This window comes from Astyanax mexicanus, chromosome 2 (assembly GCF_023375975.1).
Source record: "Astyanax mexicanus isolate ESR-SI-001 chromosome 2, AstMex3_surface, whole genome shotgun sequence".
In the NCBI taxonomy this organism is placed as follows: domain Eukaryota; kingdom Metazoa; phylum Chordata; class Actinopteri; order Characiformes; family Acestrorhamphidae; genus Astyanax; species Astyanax mexicanus.
Genome location: NC_064409.1, coordinates 62,537,503 through 62,552,427, shown reverse-complemented (window position 1 = coordinate 62,552,427; position 14,925 = coordinate 62,537,503). Strand labels below are relative to the sequence as shown.

Sequence of the window (14,925 nt, the reverse complement as noted above, 5' to 3'; positions counted from 1 at the left end):
TGCTGAGAGACAGATTCTCTCTCCTCCTAATTGGGAATGGATGGTATGTCTGTGCCCAGCTGGTTAGACTGGCATCACACTGTTTGTGTCAGTGCGAGAGCTTGGGCCATGATGTCATCAGATGAAGACGGAGGTGTGACAATTAGAGAACAACGGGAGACTGATGTTAATAAGAGCCCCAAAGGACCTCCTGTAGTAACTTTACTGAGCCATTAGTCACGATACTCAGCAAACACTCTTGGAACAAATACTTCCTTTAGACAAATGAACAGTCTTGGAGCAAATGTTCTTAATTGTGAGCCACAGGACACAAACCCGTGCTCTGTTGTCTGTGGAATGATGAACTAAACTATCTCTTGTTTGTGTCTGTGTGTACGTGCCAGCGTTCATGAGCACGCTCGTATTTTGTTTATAAATCAATAACAGAGTAAGCAGTCATAATGTATGTGTGTACATGTGTGTATATGTTTTGTATGCTTGTTAATTGCGTGTATGTCTGCAACACACTATCTCTGTGTATATGTGTGTCTCAGCTCTCCAGGATATGGGACTTTCCCCCAGCTAAATGGCACAAGTTGAACACGTGCGCACTTAACACACAACCCCCGTCTCGTGGCACAGTGTCCAGTATGCGCTAAATTACTGCTTTGTTGCTGATTTCACACAAGCCATAAACAGGATTAGGCCTTTAGTAAGGAATTTGCATGTGTGTAGATTCATAAATATGAAGGTCCTTTTGTAATCAGCATTCAGGGCTGTGATTTCAGATGAGTAGCTCTGGATGTTGATTTAAATTAAAATCATACAAAATTCCATTTGCCTTATGTGATTAATCTGACAAGATATGTTTGGTGTCCAAATTTTTTAGATTCGCTAATGTAGCAAATTAATCAAAATTTTCCCCCAAATATATGCTTAAGACTTGCTTCAGATGGTTTGTCAAGATGTGTTCTCATCTATCCATTAATGAACAATACAATAGTACCGATAACATGGATAAAATATATTTCCAAATAAAGCTCTGGAAAAAAATAAGAGACCACTTAAAAATGATGTGTTTCTTTGATTTTACCTAATTGAAAACCTCTGGAATATAATAAAGAGGCAGATTGATGATCATAAGGAATCAAACCAAGCTCAACTGCTTGAATTTTTTCACCAGGAGTGCAGGCATAAAGTTATCCAAAAGCAGTGTGTAAGACTTGTGTAGGAAAACGCCAAAATGCATATAAACATTGATTAAAAACCAGGGTTATTCCACCAAATATTGATTTCTGAACTCTTAAAACTTTATGAATATGAACTTGTTTTCTTTGCATTATTTGAGGTCTGAAAGCTCTGCATCTTTTTTGTTATTTCAGCTATTTCTCATTTTCAGCCTTTTCTCATTTTCTGCAAATAAATGCTCTAAATGACAATATTTTCATTTGGAAGTTGGGAGAAATGTTGTCCATAGTTTATAGAATAAAACAACAATGTTCATTTTACTCAAACATACACCTATGAATAGCAAAATCAGAGAAACTGATTCAGAAACTGAAGTGCTCTCTTAATTTTTTCCAGAGCTGTATATTACATCTCTACTATTTTCAGTTTCCCCTTTAAAACCTTAAAACCTTAAGCAGTATCACCATCATTAGCATAAATTACAGCTTTTTAGCATGATATTGTTAAATATCATTTTTGTTGTTTAGATGCTAGATGCTTTGTTATTTGCTTTGTGTAATCAAAACCTAGATATGCTTTTTAAAAACTTTTAAACATTCTAGAAGTACAGTTTCATTGTATTATGTTTAAATATCTGTACTTTATTATTACTTGTTAGTAGAGGTTCATCACATCACAAAACTCATGGTCTGGATCGGATCACAGTTTTGGAATCACAGATGGGATCGTTTTTCAGATCAGACAAAACATAGAGACAAATGTGAGACAGTAATTTTAGTTTTTAGACTAAAAGTTTTTAATCTTAATGCTTTGTTTGTATTTGTATGCTTTGCCTTAATATGACACAAGTCAAATTGTTTTTCAAAGCGAAACAGATTTAATTAACTTTAATGTGTGTTCCTACACTGGAGATGAACCAATGCATGTTGTCATGGATTGATGAGGTCATTCACATTCACCTACACAGATTCAGGTCACTTACATCTATAAATGTGAATCATCAGAATGGCCAAATCCAGACTTAGCGAAAAAGCACAATTGTTTGCTTGATTTATTGAGTTTATTTAAAGATGTAAAACTAAACAACACTCTCTACACACTTTCAATCACTGAAGATTAAAACACAAAAAGGCTCTGAAGCTTATTTACATTGCTGTCCTCATTAATGGGACTTGGAATGTGAACATAGCCTCAGTGAGTTTTTTTTTTTTTGACAGTCTATTTGTTTGTGTGTATTATGGGCTTTGATTTTGACGTGTTAATTGGGAAAACGCAGTGAGTAGCAGATTGTTGGAACACCCTGTTGAAAAGTGTTCCTACATTTTTTTTCCTTGAAGGTTCACTTGTCACATGTATTGTTTAAAACCTGGGTCTTAACCTCAGTTGTTTTTTAGAATGATCCGATCTACCAAATCAGATCAAGTGCTTTAGATAATAAAGTAGATTATATATGGCCCCATTGGCATGGCAGGGTACTGAGAAGGTCTTTCCAAACAATCATACAAAACATTTAAATTGGCCTAAATGCTTTACTTACTGTATAAATAAACAAAAGGCTATTAGTTTCCAATGTTGCTGTCATTTTATTTTATTTTTTTTTACTTTTGGCACTGAACATTTAGTGAAGTAGGTAAATACACATCAGCTGTTTGTGTATGTGTGTGAGGTGCACAGTAAATGCAGGCAGTAAACGTTTTTATTTGGAGTTTGGGGTTGCTGGTTTTATTGATTTTTGCCTGTAGCCAGGTTTCCATTCAAACATATTGCAAATGTTATGAGCAATGATGAAATTTTGGCAGAAAAAAAATGCAAAATACATTTTTTTTTTTTTTTTTTTTTTTGCTACAGTTATGTGAAGAAACTTTAGATGACATTGGCTGCCATGATTATGAGCAGCATTAAAACAAGCAAATTGGAGAGATTTAACAAATCATCTTTACAGACATTTGCTTTTAGTCTTTTTTAATAGTCATCACAAGCAGTGGCTCACCCTGATGACATTCACCTCACATCTGGGAGCACTAACACACCAGACATATTCATATGCCAGTTTACCAGCTGTTTTACCTGCCACTGGTGACAAGTGATACATGTACATTACATTACTGATACATTACTGGATGGAAAACCCCCTTTTGGCACTCGTAGTCCAGTTGTCATTGGCACAATGTGAGCAGTGAAACCAATAGAGAATGGGCTACCTGCATAAATTGTGGGCTACGTTTGAAATTCTCTGTTACAAGAACTGGCAGTGTTTAGAAAATTAATTTGAGTAGTTTTCATCTTGGACAAGCATTAACTGAGACTGAAAGCATTATTGTAGTCTAACCAATGCACTGTTTTGTCACTTTCAAGCAAAAACCTTGTATTTTCACTTTCTGACATTAATTTAAAAAATGGTTCAGCCTATGTCGTAAAATCAAAATCATGTTGAAAGTTTTTGCTTTCTTTCGTAAAAGTACACTTTTAAATGTAGTAAGTTTTTGCTTGGCACTCAATACGGCAGTATTAGTGAGATCTCTACTGTTACTCATTACTTCCACTTCTTTATCTTCAATCGTTTTTCTTATTTTTTCACTCTCTTCTTTTTTTCTCATCTTTTTCTCTAGGTTTTGAGAGGACCTCAACTCATTGCAGTAGCGTCTGCTGATGGGACGGGAACCGTAGAGGCGTCTCCCCTGCAAGGCAACGACATCCAGGTTCAGTACGTTCAGCTTGGACCTGTGACTGATCACACGGGAACTGTCCAGGTGGGACATTTTTCACCACATAAGCAGGACCACTGCTGAAATTTATCTTAAACTCAGTCTCAAATGCAGCTCAAGTGGTTCATGGTTCAGTAGAAACCCTAAATAAAATGATCTCTGCATTTAGATCTATAGAAAAAGCGTTATGAATGAGTGTGATACTTTTGTAGCAGGAACAGTACATATAACAAGCTTAAGAAAAGCAGCTTCTTCAGGTGAGTGAGAATGTCAGTGCAGGATGTGATCAGACTGTGTCAAAAAGAACAGTCTGTCCACAACTGCACAGAGGGCATATTCTATTAGGACTGCAATGCTTAAACTGCTGATTACAAAGAAACATTCACAAGAAAACACAGGCTGTGGTCTACAGGGAAATGAAAATAGTAAATAAACATTCCTTATCATATTCTCAACCAGCTTGTGAATGCATGTGCAGCACTGAAGCTTTTCTGGTGACAGACCAAAACCATATATATGACATATTAATGGATCACATACACTGATATTCCAACCGTCATAGGACATGAACAAGACATTGTTGTTCACAATCATTACCACTCACTGCACTGCCTACTGTGTTGAGATGATTCTATGAAGTATTGCTGGTACACACATGATGCTGTGGATCGGGAAATGTTAAATGCCTACATTAATCAACTTTAGAAATGTAATATCTCATCCATTTGACACCCACTATCAATCCTCAAACTTTGATAATAAACGTTGCCTTGCTGTAATCATGCTGGACTCTGTTCAGCCTCACTTACAAGATGACACCTCACAACATATACAACTATGAGTGTTTGTTTATAAAATGGTCTCTCTGGGGACAGCTTGGAAACAATGTACTGATATTCTAAGAGTTTTGGCAGGTCATTGTATACATCCTATACAAAGAACTGTTTTAAATTATATGTGTATATCTATTTTTTTAATATAAGTAAGAGCTAGAGCTACATATGGCAGGTCTGTTCTTTGCACTTTCTGTGAAGTCTGAGGACCTGGCTGCCTCCGTGCTGTGTGGGTTCCAGAGCTGCTCTGAACCGGGAGGTGAACCGCTCCTGCACTCGGCTCTGCTAATCAGTACATCACATCAGTTTGTTTTTGTAAGGAATAATAAATAGCCCCCAGTCCCCCTGCACATATTCTGCCTCTGTATCTGTGGAAGTGCTCTAATCATTTCCTCATGATGCCATTATCATGTTTTAAAGACACAAGAGCCACATTTACACACACTCAAAAGCTTCACAAGGTTTAATGGTCTTTATTCAGTGAATGCAGAGTTGAATGTCGTGGATGCATGGGGTGATGTGGCTTAGACTTGATGCTATTTACATACACTCATCGCCAAAAAATAGGTGCACCCAGAAGAAGACCTGGTGTCATGGCGTGTGGTGTAATTTCGAACGATGCCAGAGCAAGTGGGTCTTGATTACAGGGATTTTGACAGCCCAACATTAGCTTAATGAGATCCTGCAAGCAGTGGTCCTGTTTTTTCTAAACTCCCTTCAACTCCAAAGTGCTGTTTCAAATGGACAATGCTCATCCACATACTGCTGCAGTCTCAGGAGATGGACCTAAAACTTATTCCAGTTTAAATTTATGGAATGCTAATGGATGCGCTGTCGACTCACCACCCCATCCACGGAATACTACGTCTGTATGTGTAGCTTAATAAACATGACCAAAAGTTTAAACACTACAGTCTAGACACTTCCTGGTTCCTGATAACCTTCCTAATAGCATTGCAATCTGATGTTTACCATATTTTTCACAATATAAGGTGCATTGGATTATAAGGTGCACTATCAATGAACATCTATTTTCTGCTCTATTTTCATACATAAAGCACACCAGATAATAAGGTGCATTATGCAACACTAGTAAGAAACAGGGGCATCGCCATGTTTCTTTTTTAATTCAACAGGTCTTAGCACTGGGTGAAGCGCCTCAGTAAACAAAACTGAGCTCAAATTCTAGTCAAACGAGCGTTGAATGTTAATCTACACAGATTTCTCTCCTGAAAACTGTTTATTTAGGGAAGTAAAGTTTAAAGATTAACATTTATTTACAGTAAGCTTAGATTTCCATGTTTTCACTAGTGCTAGCGGTTAGCAGCTAATGCCCCCGACAGTGTTGAATTAAATAATCCTGAGCGTTCCTTTAAGCCAGGGTGATATTAGCTAGCAGTTCATACAGCAGTTCCAACATAGCTTGTTTTAACATAGGAAACACGCAGACTACAGTCCGATATACTCACCTCTGAACGGCTAAAAAGCTAGCGCCTAGCGCTGTTAGCTGCTGATGCTAAGATTGCACCAGCAATGCTTGCCAGGGTTAGCAGAAGGCTACAGGCTGATAGTACTAACCTCTGAACGCTGAAAGGGCTAGCGTTTAGTGTGGTTAGCGGCTAATGCTAATACTGCTCCAGCAGTGCTAGCAGGGGTTAGCAGCAAGCTATTGGCCAAAAATACTAACCTCTAAGTGGTGAAAGACCTAGCACTCACCTCTGAATGCTGAAAGAGCTAGCGTTAAGCATGGTTAGTGGCTAATGCTAATTCTGAACCTCCCGTATAACACTGTACTTCAGTGGAGTGGCTTTACTGCTCTGTAATACCTGACTGGTAAAATTCTTACATAAGGCGCACCGGATTAGAAGGCGCATTTTTGGGAACTTTTAAATTTTAAATTATAATACGGAATAATATATAATACGGAAAATACTGTATTTATTTATGCAGATATTATTTGAAGATGTGTTTATGAATACTAGATGTATGTTCCTGTTGCTACTTAAAGAGAGATATATTGTTCCACCAAAAGACATTCAGTGAAAGATGTTCCCTTTCTGCACTCATTTTGTAAACATCCATCATTAGTGTGCAAGCATGCAGCATTTGGAGTGCTTGAAGAAGGGAACATAGTAATTAGTACATGAGCTTTAGATTCCCTTGGTATGGTGGTGAAGGAGAGGCTAATGCAGGCCATGTTGGGAGAGGGAGGGAGAGCCCTGTTTCCACACTGCAGATCTTAAAGTGGCCGGGCTGGCAAGAACAAAACAATTGGTTAGTCCTTGGGGTTGCACTGTGTTCTAAATGATCTCACATGTCATTTAATTGTTAGTCTCTCTCTGGCAGCTGTTTTATGTGAGTGATCATCCCCCACTGTTGTGATCATGGGGCATTCTTTAGACGCGATGGCATTATAAAACTATACTAACAGCTTTTTCTCCTTGATGATTCACAGAGATTACTCTTGACTGGAACTTAGTCATCGTCCTACAATACCTTAACCTCACTGTGTCTCAGATATTTCCTTATTCACTGTATACATTTTCCCCCAGTTTCTCCCTAATTAAATCATTTCCAATTCCCACTCAGTAGCTTTCCACCAGCACTGAGGTGTTAACTCTACACAACCTTGTAAAGTGCATTGTGGTATTTGGAAACAATCCATTCGTTAGCAGCAGATTCTGTAGCCGTGAACGTTGTGAGGTGTAGCTGGCCTGCATCAGACTTGTGGTTCCAGCACATCCCACTAATCAGATTGAGATCTGGAGAATTTGCGGGCCAGGGCAACACCTCAAATTATAGTCATGTTTCTCGAACCATTTTCGAACAATGTCTGCGGTTTTACAAGTCTTATTATACTCCCGAATCTGACCACTATTTTTATAAAATATCATTGCTATGAATGAGTGTAACTGGTCTACAGTAGAATGGTGTTTAGGTAGGTTGCACATGTTTTATTGTCTTTTAAATTTATATATATATATATATATATATATATATGTATAAGTATATATATATATATATATATATATATATATAAGTATTACACACTCAACCACAACAACCCTCCCCCCCAATCCCAGTTAAATGCACATGTACCTGGTCTCAATAATAAAGGGAAACGGCTTCCAAAATTCAATTCCAGTAAGGGGTGCATTGATACCAGTTTTTCCAACCCAATATGAGTATGTGTATTTTTGAACTTGCCGATACAATTGCCGATAAGATTAAAACTAAGCAGCCATTTAAAGGCTGTTTTCTGTCGTCAGAAAACTTTGAAATAAAAAGATCAGTGCACTGTCTGCTTTATATTCATATATATATATATATAACATATACAAATAAAAAGTATATAAAACAAAGTGTGCATGCCCCATAGGTATAGCACATGGTCAACGGTAGAAAGTACAAATATTTCTTTTGTCTTTTACTGTACATTTTGGAATGCTATTCGACAACAGTTAATATAAACATTAGCTAATAAACCCATCCTTGTCAGCAATGTTATTTCTTGTGCTCTGATCACTCAGCTTGAGTTTATTCCTGGCTCAAACTAACCAGACGCTCTAGCGAGGTGAAATCTGGGGTCAGTGAAGCTGCTGATTGCAGGATATTTCTGAACCGGCGTCTCAATACAAGCCTTAACAAAGTGAAGACCAGAGCCACATAAAACACAAGGCTCTGATTTTCTGCATTTTTGCATATCTTCTTGAATTTATCATTAAATGCACTTGCATATACAACATAATATCTAGATGGTTTATATAAAATCTCAGTCTCATGAGATGTAGAGCAATTTTGAGGAGATAGTCTGGCTCTAAACTTAAAAATCTGAAGTCTGAAATCAGAAATTCTTCAGGTATCTTGTGAAACCATTTGCTTTTGGCTGTTTCTTAATAATGTAGAAAAATGCCATAGTTAACTTTATGCCTTGTGGAACTCAGGTAATATTTTACTTGCTTTGGTATTAACACTAACAGAGATTGATATAAAATACAGTGTATCTTCATCTCATCAGTTCAGGGGTTCATATCCTATCATATCCTGTATACACACTGATGTACTATAGATGTGCAGTCTAAATGGGCTGCTGTCCAGATGCTAAAGCTGGATTTCAAATCGTTCTGTCATCTTCTTAAATTCTTCTTAAAACCTGTTTTTCTCTTGTTTCCTCAGTGTTCACAAACACACACACCACACACACTCTTTGGCTGGCCTTCAGCGTGCAATCTCTGATGTTGCCGAGGGCTTGCCAGAGAGCTTGTGTGAGAGCCTATGCGATTGGGCTTGCTCCCCTGCAGAGCTCCCCAGACCGGTCCCCACCCACAGACCCAGGCTTTAGTTACAGGCCTTCTAGAACTGATGCCTACCCTACCCACTGTGTGCTTAGTCCTCACAGCCTTAGTGTACTGTTTCTCAGTCCTGGTTCTAGTGACACCCTGTACTGCACATTTTAATGGTTTTCTTGAATTAACACACCCACTCCAAGGCATATTATGTTATTTAAATAAACTATATTATTGTCATATTTGAACCATTTCATGCTATTGTTATGCAATTGCATCCTTTAATAGAGCAATGATCCTTCAATTTGGAGGAGAATATTCAGACATTGGTATTAGAATCCAGATATTGTTAAATGTATAAACACAAATTAAGCATAAATAAAATTAAATCACTGTTTTTAAACAGTGAGTCAACAAACTGGGTCAATCATGGTAATGGTCTCTTTGCTGAAAAAACATAATGGAAAATGCTGAGGTCGATTAAAATTTTTAATCTGATTAATCTGACAATATTCTGTAATTCTGCGATTAATCGCACTTGTCCTTTCTAGATGCAAGTTTTTATAGTGAATATTTGAATGGTGGTAATAATAATAATAATAATAATAATAATAATAGTAATGCAATTATATTTATATTAGTAGTGTCAATTAAAATGCTAGTATATACTTCTAAGTTTGAAGGGGGATAAAAACAAGCGCCAAGTTGACCAACAGCATGAGGGCAGTGCCGATTATGGTGAAAGTTGGGGTCAAACTTAGTGGCGTAATTAATTAGCTTAAAAAAATATATATATAATGCACTACTGATTCAAAATTAGTTGCATGCGTTAACGGTTTATCATAAAGCGATAGTTTAATTAATCTGACAGGCCTACCCGCTGTAAGAACTCGTTAATTAGGTGTGTTGGGAGAAGGGAAAGCAGTAAATGTGCAGGCCAAGGTGCCTCCAGGAGCAGGATTGTGAAACTCTGGCTTAGTGTGAGAGACTCCTTTGGAGTGGTTTATGATGACATGGGTACTCTCGAGAGTGTGTTCGCCGTTACCCCATGCGTTGAGCTATGCTACATTAGGACGTCTGGCTTTCATTGGAGAAGTTGCCGCAATCATGTTTGTTTATGTTTTTGGAGCTATCTGAAATGTATTTAATGGTTGAAGATTATCAGGTTGAAAAGATTACTGTATGCAGAGCTTTTGACAGAAACCAACAAAAAAAAACTTACAGATTCCTGCTCTTCTCTGAGATACCATGTTCTGACCTCACAGGAGGGAAGCTAGCACAGCTATCAACTGTGGACAGATGAATCACCAGGTCCACAGTCTTGACAGTTCTGAATTCATTTCAAGAGTCCACTTAAACGGTCTGATTCCTTCTTGACTTTCGGAATAGTTATTACTTGTGCTTGGCAGCCGCCTTTTTGGATGTAACTGAGATTGGCAAATGCTCCATTCTGTGTTAGAAAGCCATCAGTTGACCATAACGATGCAGAATTGACACGGAAAAGTCCAATAACTGGGTTCATATTTCTTGAACATTTGAAGTTGAACAGAAGTTTTAAATCATCCAAAATCTTGAGAACGTTTGGATATTTTTAAAGCTATGGGATCCCTGCAGGTTCAAATTTCCCGTTAGAAACCATTAGAAAACCATTTCTCACATTCGGCGGAATGTACCTGAGACAGACTATGCTTCAGTCGTCCCATCACTGGCTCTTTCCCCTGAGGTCATAAGGTCAGTGTGGCGGCGCAGTTCTCCCCAGTGTATGAAATGCAGAATTATCCGAATCACTCTCATCTGTCTCGAAAACATGTGGTAGCATTTACACAAGCACTTGAAAAATTGCTTGATTCTTCTTTATTTATTTACCCCCACATTTTTTTTTTGCCTTTCTTTATTTAATAGTTTCCATAACGCTCACTGGATCACAAAAAAGAATAATAGGAATACAAGTAAAAGAACGTTTCCGGGCAGGAAGTGCTGTTCCCTGTACACCTCAGATGTATCTTGACAGAATGAATGCTGTTGAAAGCTCTTACACTGTCCTGATGCTGGGTCAGAAGTGGGTCATGTTCCAGTACTGGACAGCACAGCTGGCCGGGAACTTAGCGGAGTTAAACTAAGACATGTGAGTGTGTGTGTGTGAGTATATTTGTGTATTTGTGTTTATATGTGTGTGTGCTAGACTGTGGACAAGGTCTGATTGTCACTCATTGGCATCGTTGAGGGTTTGAGACAATTCTTTTGGAGAATTCCAGATGGTGCTGCTGTTCTTAATAAACCAATTTACAGTTTGATTTCTCTGAGATTCAAACTCATGTGTTTGGAGTAGAACAGTAGAACACAAACATTATGCTATGTGAAACCTAAATCATATCTAAAGCTTTTTCTAGAAATTCTCGGTACTGCCCTCTTGTGGAAGAGGACAAATTTTGAAGGGTTTGAGGACTTGGCACAGAACACAGATCATACAAATCACACCCATTGTGTGCATAATGTCAAAACATTCAAGTTTAAAGCATATAGTACCATGGGGACTGATGTAGTGTAGGCAGATGTGTGTGTTGCAGTGACAGGTATGTGTGTGTGTGTGTGTGTGTGTGTGTGTGTGTGTGTGTGTGTGTGTGTGTGTGAGGGAGAGAGAGAGAGAGAGAGAGAGAGTGTGTGTGAGTGAATGAGTTTAATAGGAGGCTGTGCCTGGGCCGTGTACTAGAGTGCAGGCTCTCTCTCTGTGCTGTGCAGGTGTGCAGTTGAGTCCCCTGGCGAATGTGTGAGGAAGGAATGACTCACTCAACACACTCCGCTTTCAGAAGTGACTCATCCTCGTCCCTCTTGCTCTACCTCACACACTCTGTTTTTATTGGGCTGACAGAGATAAAGCATAGCCTTAATCCAACCTCAGCTTCAGTTCAGCTAAGTTCAGTTCAGCTCAGTTCAGTGGGGCTTTGCTGGTATGGCCCTCAAACAATGCAGCATTGATAGTGCAAGTATGTGGAGAGGGAGAGGGGAGGGATGATGGTTATTTAGGTAAAATGTACAATGTGCTAATACGCTTCTCAAACAGCAGTAATAAAATAAAAGCATGTAAGTGATGACAGTATTGTTGAATGCCTATCCAGTGCTGTCAGTCTGCTTGGAGGCTTTTCTTTCTGGGTGTCTGACTACTACTATACCCTATATCAGGGTTCTTCAAACCAGGTCCTAAAGCCCATCTGCCCTGCAAATGTATGGCTTTCCTTTCTCCCACGTCCTTTGAGAGATACAGTGAGTGTTTAAAGCAGGGAATCCTCTAAAATGTGCTGGACAGGGGGGCACCTGGACCACAATTGAAGAACACTGCCCTATATGTCCAAAATGTTTATTGGACACCCATTTTAATGAATGTATTTAGCTACTTCTAGTTGCACCCTATGCTGACACAGATGTGCATATGCTCCTACACAGATTGTCTGGTCTGTGGAGAGAAGTGTTGTCAAAGGAAAAGGACTTTTGGAAGCAAAAAAAAAAACACTACATTGAGGCAGAACCTATACTTACAGGTCCTACAAAGTAGGATGTCCTACAAAGTATCATGTCCAATAACTTTTGCCATGTTCCACAAAAAGTAAAGAATGCTGCACTAATCTACTGGATATGTGTGTGTTGAGTTCAATTAAATCCTCATGGGTATACTCCAAAATCTAGTAGAAAGACGAACCTGGACAGTAGACATAGTTGCTCTGGCAAAAGCAGGTTAAAGCTGATGTCCGTAAGTTTTGGGATTTAGGATCCTCTCTGGTGAGAATGGTTAATTGCACAGAGCATGCAGTTTAAACTGGGCGGGTGTGATGCGGTCTCCTTTCAGAGCGGATGAATCCGATTCCAGGTTATGTTCAGTCACAGAGAGAGAGGGAGAGAGTGCGTGCTCAGTCAGAAACTTCACTTATTCATTTTTTTTTCTTTTTTTCTATATTCTTACTATGGGTGAATGAGCTATTGAACTCTGAGTTTCTCCTTCTGAAGTCTCCATTGCTCCACCAGCCGCTCGCGTTCAGTAAAACTAAGCCGGAACCTCTATTAGAGGTTGTACATGTGACGTAAATACGTAAAGACGCGTGACGTGGCCAGAAGAACTCCTGCGAAAAGTGACCCGACATTCCAGTTTTTAGAATGAATATATTAGGCTTAGCAGGGATGGTCGTTTCAGCACACAGTTATCATTAAACACAATATTTTGTCCCTTCTTCACTCAGAAATTCTTCTGCTTTCAGTTTAAAAACAAAATAATACAGATTGCCACTTTAAATGTTTTTTATTTTGTAAATTTATTTCCTTAATTTATGGAGAAACAATAAACGAATGAGCAGATGTCCTAATATATATATATATTTTTTACTGAATTCTCTATTCTTCTCATTTGTACCTGTCTTTTATTATCACAGCTTCCGTTCATCTTTCCTCTCTCTCTATGTTTTCTCCCTCAGGCGGAGGCACTAGGCCCAGCTCTGCAAGCTGAGATGGAGGTAAAGGAGGCTATTCAGATCCAGCAGAGTGAGAACGGAGAAGTGGTCCAGATCCAGATGCCCGTCAACACTGTGGGCACCTGAGACACCAGCCCATGAGCCCTCTCTCTCTCACACACACACACACACCACAGTGCTCCTACAAATACACACACTAGCATGATTCTGCTGCTGAACTGCTTGAGTGAGCGAGAGAGAGAGAACCTGAGACTGAAAAGTGTGGACACTCAAACTCAAACAGAATCAATGACTTGTGTCTGCAACCATGAGCTAAAGCCAGGCAAAGAGTCTTAAATCAAACACACACTGCACAAATTCCCTTTGTGTCAGCTTGTCTACTGGCAATCTCCTGACAATCACAGTCTGTTAAAAGCTCCTTCAGCTTAGTAATACAATATCAGTGTTGGCTGCACCGCAGGCTCTTCGATGCTTGTGCGTGTGTTACAGGTTCTGGCCCAGCAGTGGACAGGAGAAATTAGCTTTATTTTCCTTCTTCACCTCCTTCTCCTTCTTTTTTCTTCTTCTTCTTCTTCTTCTTCTTCTGCTTCTTCTGCTTTTTCCATCACTCCAGTTCCTCAACTGCACAGGATGGGTTTATTTAACTCGAGCTTCAAGGAGCGTGCCTAGCTATTAGGCTTCAAGCTGCTTGCCTAATCTCCTTTCATTAGGACAAAGACACTGTTCTGTAAAGACTGAAGCTTGCTAATGAGAGCTTTACTTCTTATGTTACCTCTAATACATACCGATCAGCTAAACCAGCCCGTGGTTGTTGAGTATTGTTTCATGAAATAAGTGAATTTAATAATTTTCTTTCATTTTTTGTTTTTCTTTTTTTTTTTTTTTTTTTTTTTTTTTTTATGAGGGCCTGCCCTTGTTCTGTACCCGTTCTACAGCTTATGTTCATAAATCTTGGTTATCCCACAGAAGTGGCTTGTTTGTTTTAGATGCTTTATTGTAACAACATAAATAAATATTTGTGGCCCTCTTTAAAGAGACAGTTGATAAAAAGCTGCACATAGAGAATATGAAAAAGTATTTGGCAGTGACGGTGACCATGTCTATGTATAGAAAGTGTATAGAAAGTATGAGTTGCTTGTTTATCTTGTCGGTGTGCGTGCATATGAGCGTGTGAATTAATAAATGACTGTCATTGCCATGTACTGGTGCTGTGCTTGTGTTGTCTCAAGTGTCAGCAAGTGGAACAGTAGCTGCCAGACTGAATTCGGTGCAAAACAAAAACATTTGGTCAAATTTTCTGTTTACAGATTGCTGTGATGATGATCGAGCCGTTATGGGGCTGTATGTGAGGGAAGTTCTGAGTTTGGTGCCAGTGCTGTCATTGGGCATTTAGGGATATTAAAGAACATGATGAATTGTAAATTTGTGAGTGCTGTGGCGTGCTGGGTCGGAGTGTTGTGGCTGTATGAAGGCTATT

At 38.8% G+C, this 14,925-nt stretch overlaps 1 protein-coding gene across 3 annotated transcripts in view; it reads left to right on the top strand.

Moving 5' to 3' along the window:
* Positions 1 to 14,650, top strand: part of LOC103037393 (BTG3 associated nuclear protein) — a 54,906-nt gene extending 40,256 nt beyond the window's left edge. For all 3 annotated transcript variants that reach the window (XM_049474696.1, XM_049474695.1, XM_049474694.1), the window contains 2 exons: positions 3,777 to 3,917; positions 13,452 to 14,650. In XM_049474696.1, the coding sequence (XP_049330653.1) occupies positions 3,777 to 3,917; positions 13,452 to 13,574 (264 nt within the window). In that variant the 3' untranslated portion in view covers positions 13,575 to 14,650. The remainder of the gene's footprint in view (positions 1 to 3,776; positions 3,918 to 13,451) is intronic.
* Positions 14,651 to 14,925: the final 275 nt, after the last annotated feature.